The sequence below is a fragment of the Drosophila takahashii genome, chromosome 3R (assembly GCF_030179915.1).
Source record: "Drosophila takahashii strain IR98-3 E-12201 chromosome 3R, DtakHiC1v2, whole genome shotgun sequence".
NCBI classification, from domain to species: domain Eukaryota; kingdom Metazoa; phylum Arthropoda; class Insecta; order Diptera; family Drosophilidae; genus Drosophila; species Drosophila takahashii.
Genome location: NC_091681.1, coordinates 26689461 through 26704921, shown reverse-complemented (window position 1 = coordinate 26704921; position 15461 = coordinate 26689461). Strand labels below are relative to the sequence as shown.

General features: G+C 49.7%; 4 protein-coding genes across 14 annotated transcripts in view; 3 read left to right on the top strand and 1 right to left on the bottom strand.

The window, feature by feature from the left end:
- The first annotated feature begins 29 nt into the window (after window positions 1-29).
- Window positions 30-4827, top strand: kuk (kugelkern). 2 transcript variants are annotated; one of them, XM_017137513.3, is made up of 2 exons: window positions 30-166; window positions 2642-4827. In XM_017137513.3, exon 2 carries the CDS (start codon window positions 2678-2680, stop codon window positions 4319-4321), a length of 1644 nt encoding a protein of 547 aa, XP_016993002.2. In that variant the 5' UTR covers window positions 30-166; window positions 2642-2677; the 3' UTR covers window positions 4322-4827. The 2 variants fall into 2 exon arrangements, with proteins under 2 accessions (XP_016993002.2, XP_044249975.2); XM_044394040.2 differs by lacking the exon at window positions 30-166 and adding an exon at window positions 2327-2469.
- A 393-nt stretch (window positions 4828-5220) lies between these two features.
- GckIII (Germinal centre kinase III) lies at window positions 5221-7683 on the top strand. Its single transcript, XM_017137530.3, has one exon. It carries the CDS (start codon window positions 5508-5510, stop codon window positions 7422-7424), a length of 1917 nt encoding a protein of 638 aa, XP_016993019.2. The 5' UTR covers window positions 5221-5507; the 3' UTR covers window positions 7425-7683.
- A 105-nt stretch (window positions 7684-7788) lies between these two features.
- On the top strand, window positions 7789-11491 carry cal1 (chromosome alignment defect 1). Its single transcript, XM_017137494.3, has 3 exons — window positions 7789-7927; window positions 8028-8158; window positions 8213-11491. The coding sequence occupies exons 2-3, from the start codon at window positions 8078-8080 to the stop codon at window positions 11381-11383; spliced, it is 3252 nt and encodes a 1083-aa protein (XP_016992983.2). The 5' UTR covers window positions 7789-7927; window positions 8028-8077; the 3' UTR covers window positions 11384-11491.
- Window positions 11477-15461, bottom strand: part of cher (filamin protein cher) — a 34779-nt gene continuing 30794 nt past the window's right edge. For all 10 annotated transcript variants that reach the window (XM_017137485.2, XM_017137486.2, XM_017137489.2 and 7 more), the window contains 4 exons: window positions 15080-15220; window positions 14852-15021; window positions 12759-14790; window positions 11477-12192 (listed from right to left, as the gene is read on the bottom strand). In XM_017137485.2, coding sequence (XP_016992974.2) covers window positions 12008-12192; window positions 12759-14790; window positions 14852-15021; window positions 15080-15220 — 2528 coding nt within the window. In that variant the 3' untranslated portion in view covers window positions 11477-12007. The remainder of the gene's footprint in view (window positions 12193-12758; window positions 14791-14851; window positions 15022-15079; window positions 15221-15461) is intronic.

The window sequence follows — 15461 nt, the reverse complement described above, 5'->3', positions numbered from 1 at the left end:
AAAAACATCGATGTAGAAAATTTTAAAACATCGATATTTCCACCTCTAAGGCGTACTGGCGTTGCTTTAATTTGTTTTTGTGTCGGCGTCGGTTTTGGATTCAACTTGTTTGTCGTAGTGCTGCTGTAAAAGTAATTCCTGTGCTGATAAAAGTTAAAAACAAAAGGTGGGTGTGCCTACGTTAATATTAATTGCTAAAATTGTTTAAATGTGTGGCGTGTGCCAGGACTAGCCGCGCATCCTTTTTGTTGCGGTAGGATTGTGAAGCTAGGGGTACATAAATTTTTGCGCGTACAAAGGAAAATAGTTTCGAAATTGCGAAAAGTGTGCGAAATATAAGGATGCAAATTGCAGAAATTGCATTGTAATCTCCCCACAAAGGATGTTTTATACCCCTCTGGTCCACGAGTTCCGTACTTTTTCTTTACCAAATGCTTTATCGCCAATTGAGGCTGTCGCGCCGCCATTTTAAAAAACGAACGCGGTATCTGAGCCTCCGACAATTGCCTGGTACAGTGGTGGCAAAGAATAGTGGACAACGTTGACACTGCATATATTTGTTTATATAAAACAAATATATATTTTGAAGATTTCCATAAAATTTGTATATCCAACAAATAAGAAGATATAAAAAAATATTTTCCTTCATAAGAGTAATGATAATATTTATATTAGTGTCTTTTAAAAATTGGCGGTCATGTTTTTAAAGTTGACAGTTATACAATTTTTATAAAGTTAGAAAAGAGTTGTCAAAAAATCATTTGTTGTAATATTGCTCCATTGCTTTCTTTTATCGTGTCTAATATTTTGGCGCGCATTGTGGGCCGCCTTTTTACCCACACAGACAGGCAGTCTGCACATGTGTGTGTGTTTTTGCTTTTTTATTCCTTCGTGTGTTTATGTTTTTTGCTGATCCGATCGCCACTCGTTGAAATTGATTAACTTGGAGCAGAACCTCCATCAACCACTCGACCATATAAACAGGCATTTATGCTCGTCTTGTTGCCGAGTTTAATCAACTCCGCGAAACGAATATCAAAACAAACGGCGAAAAGGGCATTACAATAATGAATAACGATTCCCCCATCAAAGAGGGCTTGGCTAAAAATACATGCACACAAACATACATACAGCCCAAACCCACACAAACGCTAGTTTTTGCAGTCTTTCGTTGCAATTTTATGCATTATTTTTTATTTTTCGCAGCATCGTTCGTTGTCCGCGATTTTCAGCACTCGCATTTCCACTTTCTAAAAGAAAACTGCAATGCAATGCAATTTCTTTCTAAACGGCGTCCCCTTGCCTTTCCCATTGCGCCCACCAAATAAATGCACCTGGGTGCAACTAGTTTTGATACCCTCACAAAGGGTATAGCCCAACTATTCTTTAACATTTTTTAAATTAAACCTTAAAATGTACTATCAAATAGCCAAATATAAAATTGTCATCCATTATTTTTAAATTATTTCTGTTCAAGGTTTTTTTTTTAAAGGGTTTCGATTTTTTTTTCATCCTACATTTTTTTTTATAACATTTTTTCGTTTAGTTTTTGAGCTACATACATTTACAAAATATATACCAAGGAATTAACTTTTTAAAAATGTTTTGAAATTAATATTCTGTAATCAAAGAATTTTCTTTTCAATTTCCTTGAAAGAGAGTTTAAAAATTCGGTCTATCCTCATTTTCGATTTCGCATTTATCTGGCATCGAGCTGTCTGTGCAGTGTAGGTCGGCCTATGACAAGAAATTTTCCCTCTCTTGGCATTTTTCGCCGTCTTTGTTTTTGTACTATTTCATCAGTTCTGCCATTCTTACCCTTTAGAATTATTTCACTTGCAAGGCAAGCTAAGACAAAAAAAATAGGAAACAAAAACCTTGTTTATTTGCTTCAGCTTTGCGTGTTGTGCTGTATTTGTAAGTTTGTGTCTCACTTTGTTTCGAATGCATTTAATAGAACGGAAGCCAGTTAAAAATATTGGGGGGAGCGAAAATCAGCCAGGCAGAAAGGGAAATTATAGGCAGCGAGGAGTGAAAAACGAAAATACCCACCCCGAAATGCAAAACGGAATATTTTAACGAGTATTTTACGGAATTTAGACATTTTGAGTTGTAAATTAGCATATTTCCCCGGGTGATGATTGCCCATTCCCGGTAATTAACGCATCCTAATCTCTGCACATATGGCCATCATAAACGGCAGCTGTGTCTCAGCAGGTAGATTTTCCCTCCCATTTTCCCTCAGCCGATCAAGTACCTGCACTGATCCTCGTCCTTTGGCCAGCTACTTAAGACGGTGCAGGCTAGAGATCCTCTCAAGTTAAGCTTCAGTCTCGAAACCGTGAGGACGTGCTAGCAAATCCGAAAGATAAAACGCCAAGCGTCGCCCAGATTATCAGCCTAGCATAGAGAAAAAACTCGGTGACTTACTGTGATTAAAAAATTCTCATGCTGAACAGCAAAACTGTGGTAAGTGGGTGGGGGTATTGATTTCCGAGCCGGTTTTTCGAGTGGAATGTGGTGTAAACAAACCGCAAATCAATCTGTGTTTAGAATTCGTTTTCATTTTCACTGCACTTCAAGTGCAAGCAGTGTGTGCAATCAGCTAATAAATCATTCCCCTTGTTTGTGTCCCTTGCAGAGATCGTGCAACACGTCGTCGAAGGAAACCCAACCAATGTTAAGCAAAATGGCTAGCAACACAGCTGGAGGAGGAGGTGGTGGTTCCGGAGCCACTGGCTCGGGACGTCGTCTACCGCTCTCGCTGAGCGGCGGCACCAGCGTGTCCCGCCTGCAGCAATCATCCGGCAGCAATGGCCGCTCGAATAGCCCCCAGAATGGCAACCAAAAGAAGATCACAGAGTCACTGTTGCCAGTGAAAAAGACTAGCCAACAGCGCACCTCGTCCACCTCGTCCAGCGGATCCAGCCAGAACGGCGTCAGCAAGTCGACCAACGGCAAGGATAAGTCTCAAAATGGTAGCTCCACCGGCAAGGACCAGAAGGAACATAAAACTAAAGAAAAGCCGGTGGAAAAGAAGGAAAAGGAGGTGGATGCCGAGAAGAAGGACAAGGAGGTGGTGGTCGTAGAAAAGAAAGACCAGGAGGTAGCCGACAAGAAGGTTAAAGAGGTTGTAGCTGAAAACAAGGAAGTTGTCCCTGAAAAGGAGGACAAACAAGTTGCCCCCGAAAAGAAGGAAGTCCAAGAGGAGACCAAAAAGGAAGCTGCCGCCGAAAGCACCACACCCGCTTCTCAACCAGCTGCCGTACCCATCGAGGACGTGGTTGAGGTCATTCCCGATCTTAGCACTCCCACAAAGGATCGCAAATCCGCTCGCAAGTCGGGCAGCCAACAAAAGTCTCCCATCAGCAAGCCGATCTCCGCTTCGCCGGCCCAAAAGAAGCCAACCGAAGCATCTGTTGGCTCTTTGACTCCACAGGAGGATGTGGACATGGAACCGCTCCAAGTGGACGCCTCACCCATACGCAGTGTCCATGGCAACTTGAATGCCGTGCCGACGGCCACATCTACGCCGGGACGCAATCTCTTCGGCTTCCGCAGCAGCAGCAAGCAGAGCACCGAGGTGGAGCTGGCTGCCCAGCCCTCCGGTTCGCCGGCAGGAACTCCGGCCCGCACCTTTGCCCAGATCAGCGGCAGGCGCAGTATACGACCCATCGACTCGCTGACGCCCTCGAAAGTGGGCACCTACAGGTGCGGCAACAGCGATTTGGACACCTCGAGCTGCACCAATGCCAGCATGAATGCCACTGTGGGTTCGGAGATTCCCAACAGCTCGTCATTTTCGTTCTCGTTCTTTGGCCGCGGTCGCAAACGCGAACGCACTCCCCCGCCACTTTCGGCCTCGCAGTCGACCAATGATCTCGGCCAGGACGTGGAAATGTCGCCGCCTAAGCGCGCCCGCTTCGACCTGTTCAGCCTGAACCTGGCCTCGCCCTTTAGTTTGCTGCGCTCGCGCTTCTCCAAGGCCACCATCAGTTCGCCATCTCGTCTGCGCGAGGAGCTCAACAACTCCGGCGTGGAGGAGCAGCAGGCACACACATCTTCGAGCAGCGTGCCAGAGGAAATCGAGGTGGAGGAGGAGCAGCCCACCGAGGATGTGACCGTGGGCCAGGAGGCCGGTCTGGAGACGCCGAAGAAGGGCGGCTCGCCCATCAAGGAAATTCCCGCCGAGAAGGATGCCGCCGAGGGCCAGGATGTCGATGAGAAGTCCAGCGATGGGGAGAACATTCCCCCCGTTGTGGAGATCGCCGGTGAGGCCGCCGCCGCAGCCGACACCCGATCCCGCTGCTCAATTATGTAATACGACAAAAACAGACCCCCCTTCCCTTAGTTTGTAAGTTTATGTCTTAGCATATCCGTTTCTGCTCTTTTTTGTAATTTGTGTTCAGACGTAAAGTTACATGTTAAGAGAGTTGGAGAAGAGCTGCCGCCACAAACTTTGATAGCCAGGCCTGGATGGGTATTTTTTCATCAAGAAAACCTTGACCAGGTCTCTGGATTTATGGCAGAGATTCCTTGCTGGTTGGCTTCTCTTTGGGGAATTCCAAGTCGCAGTCAACCACCGACGAATCGTATATATCGGTACCCAGGCAAAGTGGGTACCACAACCGAACAAACCCAATATTCGTAGCAATCTGTGTAAGGAGTTTTATATGCAAACACATGTTTGTGAAAGTCTGTCATATCTTTCCGCCAATAAAATATTTTGTTTTAAATACGCAAAAGAAAAACAAAGAAAAGAAAAAACTTTTTGATTTGTAAAAATGTAACACATATTTCATAAATAAAGTACATTTTAAAAGAAAATATCTTGTTTTTAAATACTTTATGGGGCTAATAAACAATATTTGGTTAAAATATAAAAACGAATGTTTTTTAAAATTTTAAAATCACCTTAAAACAAACATGAAATTGCTCATTCTTTGAAATTATTAAGGTTAAGTTTCGCAATTCTATGAGAAAAAAGTCTTTAGAATGGAGTATACTTTTAATTTTTACTGAATAATGGTTAAATAGTACAATTAAAATCACTGAAGTCTGTAGGACAAACATTCCTTTTTTTGTAATTCAAATATTGGCGCCGAACAATGTTGGAAAGTGAAGAAACAAAAGTGGTGCCACTTCTTACCTCCTATCGATACACCTCTTCTTCTTCGATTTCAAGAGGCGTTTTTTATCAGCCTATCGATAAGCTGCTTCTTCTTCGATAGCTACCGTATCGGTAGAAAAAAAGAGAGAAGAGATTTCTCGGATTAGATGAGATACCAACTGAAAAATTATTAGTCAAGTGCCCCCGCAGCGAAGCAAAGCCAGCAGATTGCCCGCAGAACAGTTCAGTCCAGAGGGGTCCACTCCACACGCCAGTCGATAGCCAGCGGAGCAGCCAGGGAGTCGCGAAGGAGAAGGAGGAGGTGGAGGAGAGCCAGAGAGCCAAGAGCCAAGAGCGAAGAGCCACGAAGTGGGAAGTAGCAAAATAGATAGCCAGCATGTCCTGGACGGAGAAAGTCGATCCCGAGCTGATCTTCACCAAGCAGGAGCGCATCGGCAAGGGCTCCTTCGGCGAGGTGTTCAAGGGCATCGACAATCGCACCCAGCAGGTGGTGGCCATCAAGATCATCGATCTGGAGGAGGCCGAGGATGAGATCGACGACATCCAGCAGGAGATCATGGTGCTGTCGCAGTGCGACTCGCCGTACGTGACCAAGTACTATGGCAGCTTCCTCAAGGGCACCAAGCTGTGGATCATCATGGAGTATCTGGGCGGTGGATCCGCTTTGGATCTCATGAAGGCCGGTTCCTTCGATGAGATGCACATCGGCATCATATTGCGCGAGGTGCTCAAGGGCCTCGATTACCTGCACTCGGAGCGCAAGCTGCATCGCGACATCAAGGCGGCCAATGTGCTGCTCAGCGAGCAGGGCGACGTCAAGCTGGCGGACTTTGGAGTCGCCGGCCAGCTGACCAACACCACCTCCAAGCGGAACACCTTCGTGGGCACGCCCTTCTGGATGGCGCCCGAGGTGATCAAGCAGTCGCAGTACGACGCCAAGGCGGACATCTGGTCGCTGGGCATCACGGCCATCGAGCTGGCCAAGGGCGAGCCGCCCAATTCGGAGCTGCATCCGATGCGCGTGCTCTTCCTGATCCCCAAGAACAATCCGCCCCAGCTGACGGGCAACTATACCAAGTCGTTCAAGGATTTCGTCGAGGCCTGTCTGAACAAGGATCCCGAGAACAGGCCGACGGCCAAGGAGCTGCTCAAGTACCCGTTCATCAAGAAGGCCAAGAAGAACGCCTACCTTATCGACCTGATCGATCGCTTCAAGAAGTGGAAGCTGTCCAAGGGCGACGAGAGCGAAACGGAGTCGGAGAACTCGGACTCGGACTCGGATGCCAAGCAGGGCGGCAGCAGCCAGGACGAGCCCTGGATCATGACCGTCAAGGGGCTGCACATCAACAGTGCTCCGCGTGCCGGCGTCAACAGTTTCCAGCTGCAGGAGCACGAGCTGACCATGCAGAAGCTAATGCAGACCACACACTCGCCAGGTGGTCAGCCTGCCGCCTCAGCGTCCTCTGTATCGGCGTCAGTCTCCTCCTCCTCCGTGTCCGTCATCACAGCCAGCGAGGCTGTCGCCTCCGCATCCGCATCCGCCCTGCCCCCCCAGAACAGCCACAACGTCCACAGCAACCACAGCAGCAGCAACAGCAACATCAACAACAATAACATCAGCAACTTGAGCAACAAGCATGCCACCAGCACCATGCTGAATGCAGCTCCACTGCCGAGCAGCGTTACCAGCTCCTCGTCGGCCAACGAGCTGCAGCAGCAGAAGCGCTCGAGCTCCAAGCCGGAGCTGCGCCAGTCGCGTTCCTCCGGCCCCCTGGATCAGGTTGAGGATCGTCGCGCCTCCCTGCAGTCCGCGGTGCCGCTTCCATCGCCTGCCGAGCAGCAGCAGCAGCGTCGCAGCAGCCAACGTGAATCATTCCATGCAACTAACGCCGCTTTGGCCGCCAGCAGCAGCAGTAGCAACAACCACGGCCACGAGGAGCATGTGGTGGCCACCAGCCATGTCAAGCAGCACACTGGGACAACGGGACAACAACGCCAAGTCCAGACGAACAGCGCCTGTCTGAACAACTTCCTCTTCCCCGTGCTGACCGACATCCAGCGAAAGTATTCGGGCGGCGGTGGATCCGGAGGCGGCGGAGGAGGATCTGGTGGACGCAACCTGGGCGTGGGCAGCGACATTGGCGACCTGAAGTCCGTATTCGAGCTGGCCGAACGCTCCAGCCCGGGCGTGAGTGACCTGTTCATGAAGGAGCTGATCCACATGCTCGTTCCGGGATATTCGGAGACGCGCATCAATACGATCATGGACCGAGCCATACGCAACCGCAAGTAGCTGGCGCCCGTAGCTGTAGCCGTAGCCAATTCCGATTCCAAGAAACCTACTTTACTATATACACAACAACATTATTAACGAGAACGAGACAAGAGCGAAACATATTCCGACATTAAGTGGCCAACGGAGGAGCGGGAGCGATGTACATGTATTTCAATTGAACAGTTATTTAAGCATACAATATGTATTCGTTTGTTTATCTGCAATATTAATCTAATGTAAAACATATATAACTTCAGAATAAAAACCCCACAAAAATCAGCATTTGAATATGGCGCGGTGAAGCGGAATGGGCAGCACTGGCGATGAGTTGATCTGGCAACTCTGCCATGAAGTTGCCGTATATTTGAATTGTAGATATTCAAAATGCGGGAATAAAAAAATTTAAAAATTGAATATAAAATAAATCAAATTGGGATACAAATTTTCAAAAATTCAGTCACAAACAGAAACCGACTGATTTTCAGAGGGTTAATTCTGAGTTTAACTACAACTGCAGCTTGGTATGTTTTGGCGCTCTGGCTACGGTCATACTGATGGCAACGCCACAGCCATTTTGCATTTTAGTTTCGTGTTTTTAGTGTTTATAGCTATTTTTTTTAGTTTTCCACCGCATCTGAGCACTTATTCCGAGAGCTGATGACCCGGCAGCCATGTCGCACGCACTGGTGAACGAGGAAAAGCTGGAGGCGCTGGTCTACGAGCGCTCCAAGGCCTGGTCGAGCATTGTGAAGGTGAGTCCGTTGGCGTTCCAAATGGCGTCTCTCTAAAGGATTGCTTTTTTGCAGGATTTCTCCACAGTGGATGACGGTTTAGAGATGGATGTGTCGGAGTTCGATAAACTGTTCCACGGCGACGACGAGAACTCCGACCTGCAGGACGAGGAGGAGGAGGCCAAGGAGGAAAATGGGACGGAAGCGAAGCTGGAACTGGGCCACATCAATGCCAGCAGCGTGGCGGAACTCACCATGATGCTTTGCGCCGGCGAGGACAACGAGGGCAAGGTGGAGATCGAGGAGATCCTCAATCAGACAGTGCCGGTCGTCGAGGAGCACAAGCGCAAGTGGCGGGAGGCGGGCCTGGACCGAATCCTGGAGACCTTCGATGAGAAGCAGATCGAACACCATGTGGGCCACTGGATGCGGCGCCACAACAGCGTCTACCTAAACGCCCATGCCCACGGCAACTCGATCTCGGACCAGAGCGACGAGTCGCTGCACTCCATCGACACGGCGCGCTACATCCAGCAGAGCCGCCGGCGCAACGCCCACATGACCAATAAGAACCCAAACCTCACCACCATTAAGATGTACCGCAAGCACTCGCACAAGCGGGACGAACTGAGGGCCAAGTACGCGTACGATGACGAGCAGGAGCATCGCCATCACATGCAGGCCTTGCTGCATCGCCGGCGCGAGAAGGAGCGCAAGCTGGCCTACCTGGCCTCCACGCCGATGCACTGCACCTACTCCGGTGGCCATCACGGGAGGCGCAAGCATCTGCGCAAGCGGCGCAACAACTCCTGGATCTTTGACTCGTCCTCCAGCAGTGAGGACGATCCATCGTTCGCTGGCTGCGACTGCCACTCGTGCCGCAGACATCAAGCTTTGTCCAGGAGCGCTTACCAGTACTGCGCGTATGGCCGGGACCAACGCGAGTATCTCCACCGCCAGGCGGCATCGCGGACCATGCACACGATGCATCACCGGCAGCATCGCACCTTCGACGTGGAGATGGACCTGCGACCCAGGCTGCCGGAGAACGAGTGCAGCTGCTGCAACAGCGACCGACTCTGCTCGAATTTCGTTCACATTGCGAATAGCTCGACGGAGGAGTGGGTGGTGGAGAACCGCAGCAGTCCCTTGCGCGCAGGGAAGCAGGACAAGACCAGGAAGCACAAGCAGATGGTGGCGGTTAGGAAAGCAAGCCCCCAATCCGTTCGATCCAAGTGCCACGAGCAGAGATTACTGAAAACGAAGGCTGCCTCCGCTTCCAAGTTGGTTAAATCCAAGGCTAACTACACGGAAATGTTCGATAGTGACACTTCCGGTGAAGATAACATTCCGCCGAGGAAGGAATTGTTCTGCCACTCAGAGCGCAGAAAAGTAAATCCAGTTCGAATTACAAAGGCGATGAGTAAGACGACAACTCATGTAGCTTCCTCCGCGAAAAAGGCTGCAAAGAAGGCTATTAATCCTAAGAGTTTGCCACAAATCAAAGAAGAAGAGCCGCCCACTCGATCAGCAGACGTGCTTCAAATAATTCCAGCTAGCAGGAGTAAAAAATTGGCACTTCCGAAAAGCGAATCCTCTGATCTAAGCGAAGGCGAAATAAAGAAACCGAAACGCTTAATGAGTTTCTCGGAGAAGGTGGGCTTAGCTGAAAATCAAATTCCAAATGCGGTAATGCCGGCAACTCCTTTAAATTTGCCAATAGTCATTGGAAAAGAAAACAATTGCCTTTCAAAAATGCCCTTAGCTGAAAATATTGCTAATATTGAAATCGAATCTACTGACGAAAGAGCAGAACCATTGAAATCTGCAGAAATCAAAGATAAAGAAGCCGACTCGAACTCCAACTCGAAACCAGTGGAATCAGGATCAAAGAAAAATTCAAAGGAGGATTTAGCGGCTTCCCTCATCAAAGAAAAGGAAATCTCTTTAGGAGAAAAGGACAAGGCATCCAGTCATATTAAAAAATCTAATGGACGTATCGAAAGCGAATCTTCCGATTCAAGCAACGATGAAGTGATAGAAAGGAAGCGCATTGTGAGTTTCACTGTGGCCAACAAAAAGTCAAAATGTCCTGCTGTGAAGAAAACTACCAAACAGAAAACGATTCCAACTTCCGAGGAAAAGGCGGAGATCCCAGAAGTTATAACCCTAAACTCTTCATTATCCTCTTGTAATTCAGAGAAGAAAGGAAAGGGAAAAGCGAAGAAGACCTCAGGAAAAGCCAATACAATCGATAAGTCAGCTGCAAAGACGTCTACTCCGGGAGTCAAAAAGACGACACGGAATTCGGCCAAAAAGAAAACTACTTCTGCTGCTACTACGAAAAAGAAAACTAATTCTGCTGCTACTACAGAGTTGCCGAATATCGAGGAGGAGACACCAAATATCGCACCCGATTCCCAGCAAAAACCGAATCCCAAAAAACAAAATTCAAGTGAAGGAAAGGCCGGAGAAGACATTCCAAGGGAAAAGCTTGACAAGCCCTGCGATTCAGAAGAGGAGCTGCAGCGGGCCTTGGCTTTGTCCAAGTCTTCGTACAAGGAGGAACAACAGAAGCGGCGGAAAACAAAAAAACAGGCCTCCAAGGAACAGCAAGAACAGTCGCCTGCCGAACAATCGTTGGCGGTGTTCAACAATCAAAGCGTGGCCTGCAACTCCACAGCTCTGGCCAACGACACGGCCTGCAAGCGTGTGCTGACCAGGAGAAGGGCGGTCAAAAGGGTGGCCGCCGTTAGCACCACAGAGGAGCAGTCGGCGACGAACAGCTCGAGTTCTCCGCCGGGCAGTTCGGGTGATGTGGCCAGCGCCACAGGCGGCGATCCTGACTGCACGGTGGTCACGTCCACCACTTGCTGTGAGCCACCAGTTGCCGGAGATCCTGTACCTCCGCCCTTCAAGCTCACCAAGCGGGGCATCCTTCTGCACAGCTCCTCGACACCTGGCGAAGCCAACTTCACGCTGACCGAGCAGGGACTCGGAAAGTTTATCGGCGATCGTTGGGCTCGCAAGTACCTGAAATACCACATCGGCAGCCGGAGCTTCGACAGCCGACACTCGGTTTACTACCAGCCCACACCGCAATTGGCCGCCGCCCTGACTGCTCCGCAGGATGCCCAGAGCCTCGCCAATCTCTCGAGTTCCAGCGCCAGCGATGATGACATCTTCGAGCAAATAAACCGATACGGAACGGTGTACAGCGTTCTTGAGAAGAAGTCTGGTGGCTAGTTAATCTTAAGCTTAAACTTAGTTTTTCATAGACTAAACTAAGGTTTTATATGCGGTGTTAAACACATCCCTTCTAAAAGGAAATATTAGAAATATTGTTGTAGTTTATTTTTTGAGTTTTGATTTATTTCACGTAAATTACATGATCGATAGTGATAATAGAAAACATAATACGTCATAATCAATATAATCATCATAAATTTTCGCTTAAGTATTAAATAATTGTTTAAGAGATTTATTCGCATTGCAATAGTAATTCTTGTGTGTCGAAAAGTTGTGTTTAAGTTCGTTTCCATGAAGTTTATCAAAATTCATATCGGCTATTGTTAATTTGATGTATTCACAAGAAAACAAATAAAACGTAAGATCAATTTATAGAGTGCAAAATGGCGCGTCGAAAGACAGAAGCTTCGTCCTTCCATGTATGTATTTACAAATAACAAAAACTTACCTAAAATATGTTGATAAATCAAGAAATTAAAATTAAACAAAGAGCGTTATGATGAAAACAAGAAACACACGACTTTTGACCCTGGAACATGCGCGCCCACACACATACACATCATGCGAAGCATATATCTACACGTACACATATGCCCGGCTATATAGGCTATATATGGCGCCCTACACATCGATCTGGAATGGGGAGCCGGGTATATGCTCCTCGCCCCACTTGATTAGGAGCACATACTGGCCGCGGTCGCGCACCAGATACTGCACATTGTAGTTGTTGTGGCCCGCGTGCTTCACGTGGAACTCCTCGCAGGGTCCCTTTGGTCCGTACATGCCCACGTACAGGATGTTGTTGCCTGAAACGATAAATGCAAGTTAAACAAGAGAGAACGCTGTAGTCGGGTGGGTGTCCCGACTATCTAATACCCGTCACTCGGCTAAAGGGAGTGCGAGGGAGATGGATATATACAGTTTTGATTGCGCATAACTTTTTAACGAATGGTTCGATTTGAAAAATTTCTTCTACATTTCGATAGGTATTAATATGCACAATAAAATTGCATTTATACTTCTCAGAAATCTTTAAAGGCGTGGGCTCCAGACACATTTTAAAATTCTTAGTGGCCGATTGTGGGCGTGGCACTCGGCTGAAATAAACTTGCGCTGCGTAGGAAGCCCAAGAATATGTGTGGAAAATCTCAACCTTCTAGCTTTTGTAGTTTCCGAGATCTCGGCGCTCATACGGACGGACAGACAGACGGACATGGCTAGTGATCCTAATCAAGAATATATATACTTTATAGGGTCGCAAACGCTTCCTTCTCCCTGTTACATACTTTTGCACGAATACAATATACCCTTTTACTCTACGAGTAACGGGTATAAATATTTTGTAGCTATAATCCTAGAGAGGTCAACTCACCCGCATCGGTGGCACAGATGCTGAACTGGTTCTGCTTGCCGATGTAGGCCTTCTTCAGGCCCATGCCCTTGGACACCACCTTGGTGGCATCCGACTTGAAGGTGGGCAGATGGACGCCCGTGTTCTTGCCGCCCTTGGCCACCTTCTGCACCGTCTCGACGATCACCGTCGACGTCTCCTGGGCGCCCTCATCGGCCAGCTTGTCGCCGGTGGCGTTCACCTTGAACGGCGAGCCCACGATATGCATGTTGTTGTACTTCACCGTGATGTAGTGCTCGCCGGGCAGCAGTGGGGTGTAGCGCACCTTGTAGCCCTCCTCGACCTCCGTGCAGTCCATGGCCACCTTGGAGGGACCGTCGATGGAGACGGCCAGAGTGCCGACGCCCGCGTTGCAGGTGTTGATGATAAAGTCCGCCTTGTGTCCCGTCTTCACCTCGTCCAGGCCGTTGCCGCTGGCATGGACGGCAGCCGGATCGGCCACATCCTTGCCCACCTTGATTCTGAACGGCGAGTCGGGTATGTGAACGCCGTTGAACTTGACGTGGATGGCGTGGATGCCGTTCTCGCGCGGATAGAAGCGCACCGAGTACATCTCGCCGTCGATCACCTGGATGAAGCAATCATCGTCCGTCCCGGAGGGAGCCACAATCTTGGCGTCCAGCTCACCCTTGGCGCCGTTCTTGCGCACCATAAACTGGTACGGGGCGTCGGCCTGGATGTTGCCCTGCGGGAACTGCTGCACCTCCAGCTTGTGGGCATCGCCGGCATCCGGCGAGACGTAGACCTTGAAGGGCGAGTCGGGTATGTGGCGATCGTTGAACTTCAGACCCACGCGGTACTCGCCCGGTTCGGTGACCTTGTAGGACACATCGCAGCTGCCGTCCTTGCGGTCCTTGAACTCGATGTCAGCCTTGCTGGGACCCTCCACCGAAATGGCCAGGGAACCGCCGCCAGCCTCACGGGTCCACACATTAAACTCGGCCGCCTCGCCGACGACGCCGCGCTCCAGTCCCGAACCTCCGGCCTTGACCAGATGGCTGCCCGAGTCGCGCAGTGGACCCACGGTGAACTGGAAGGGCGAGCCGGGTATGTGCATCTCGGAGTAGCGAACCGAGACCGTGTGCACGCCCAGCTCCTTGGGCACAAAGTGCACCGCGTAGAGGCCATCCTCCACCTCCTGGATCTCTGCATCCTCGGTCACGTTGCTGGGCGAGGTGACGCAGGCGGCCAGATCGAACGACGTGATGCCGGGCATCTTGAACGTCAGCTTGCACTGGCTGCCGATCTCGGTGATCGGAACAGCGTCGCGCTCCCGCTGGATCTTCTCGCGCTTGCGGTTGCTGCCCTCGCCGGCCACCTTGACGGTGAAGGGCGATCCCTCGACGTGGTGATCGGCGAACTTTAGGTTGACAATATAGTAGCCCGGCTCGGTGGGCTTGTACGAGATGTTCAGAGTGCCGTCGTCCTTGTCCGTGCACTGAATCTCCGCCTTGCTGGGACCCTCGATGGAGACGGAGAGGCCGCCGAAGCCGGCGTTGCGCGTGTCCACGGAGAAGATGTTGTCGGCATGCGTCTGACCCTCCTTGAGGCCAGCGCCGGTGACCTTGACCTTCTTGGCGTCTCCCACCTCGCGCTCGCACACGGTCACCTTGAAGGGGGAGTTGTTGATGTGCTTGCCCAGACGCTTCACCGACACCAAATGCTCGCCAATCTCGCGGGGCGTGAACGAGATGCCAATGTTGCCCGTGGGCATGCGCTTCAGGAAGCAGGGCTCCTCCAAACCACTGGGCGCCTGGATCGAGGCGTTCAGGGCGCGCAGATCGTCGTCGGTGATGTCGCCGGGCATGGTGACCTCGGAGCAGGAGCCCACCGAGATCTGGTTGCGCTTGCGTCCCTCGCCGGTGATCTTGGCAAAGTACGGCGATCCCTTGATGTGCTTGTCGCCGAAGCGAACGGACACCTGGTACTCGCCAGGGGCAGTGGGCAGGTATTGCACGGAGACAGTGCCGTCTTTGTTGTCATGGTAGTTAATCTGAAATTCAAAGATTCTATTTATAAATGGTTCTAGTTCTGGTAGAGGATCCCTCGCTTACGTCAGCCTTGCTGGGTCCTTCGACGGCCATGGTCAGGCCACCGGCGCTGGCTCCCTTGGTGGAGATGGTGAAGTTGGCCGGCTCACCGGTCACTCCGTGGGTCAGGCCAGGTCCATAGGCAGTCACATAGCCGGAGGTGATCGAGTCGACGTGGAATTTGAAGGGAGATCCTGTGGGTAAATAGAAATTAGCGACTCTAGAAATACTTGAGATTTCTTAGCCACTCACCTTGCACGGGCTCTCCGTTGTATTTGACCACCAGCTCGTGGGATCCCTCCTCGCGGGGATCGTACTTCACCGAGACGGTACCATCACGGTTGTCCTGGATCACGGGTTTGTCTACTTTACCGCTCGGCATTCTGACTTCAGCTGGAAATTAATAGGAATTTAAATAATGATGTATTAGAAACTGTCTTTAAATACTTTAATATTAATCTAGTTATTACAACCTCAAAGAAAAAACCATCATATATTTACTAACATAAGGTTTTCTATCAAATTGGACAAATATCCTATTAATGTTTATGATAATAATTTCAGAACTTGGATATATTACTCGGGCAGACTTTGATCTGTAGAAATTTTATAGATATTTCCCTTAGATAGTTCG

Coding starts and splice junctions, on each gene's coding strand:
- kuk (XM_044394040.2), top strand. CDS start 2,449: ATGCTGAACAGCAAAACTGTG. Junction 2,470..2,641: donor TGCTGAACAGCAAAACTGTG/GTAAGTGGGTGG, acceptor TGTCCCTTGCAG/AGATCGTGCAACACGTCGTC.
- cal1 (XM_017137494.3), top strand. CDS start 8,078: ATGTCGCACGCACTGGTGAACGAGGAAAAGCTGGAGGCGCTGGTCTAC. Junction 8,159..8,212: donor CCTGGTCGAGCATTGTGAAG/GTGAGTCCGTTG, acceptor GCTTTTTTGCAG/GATTTCTCCACAGTGGATGA.
- GckIII (XM_017137530.3), top strand. CDS start 5,508: ATGTCCTGGACGGAGAAAGTCGATCCCGAGCTGATCTTCACCAAGCAG.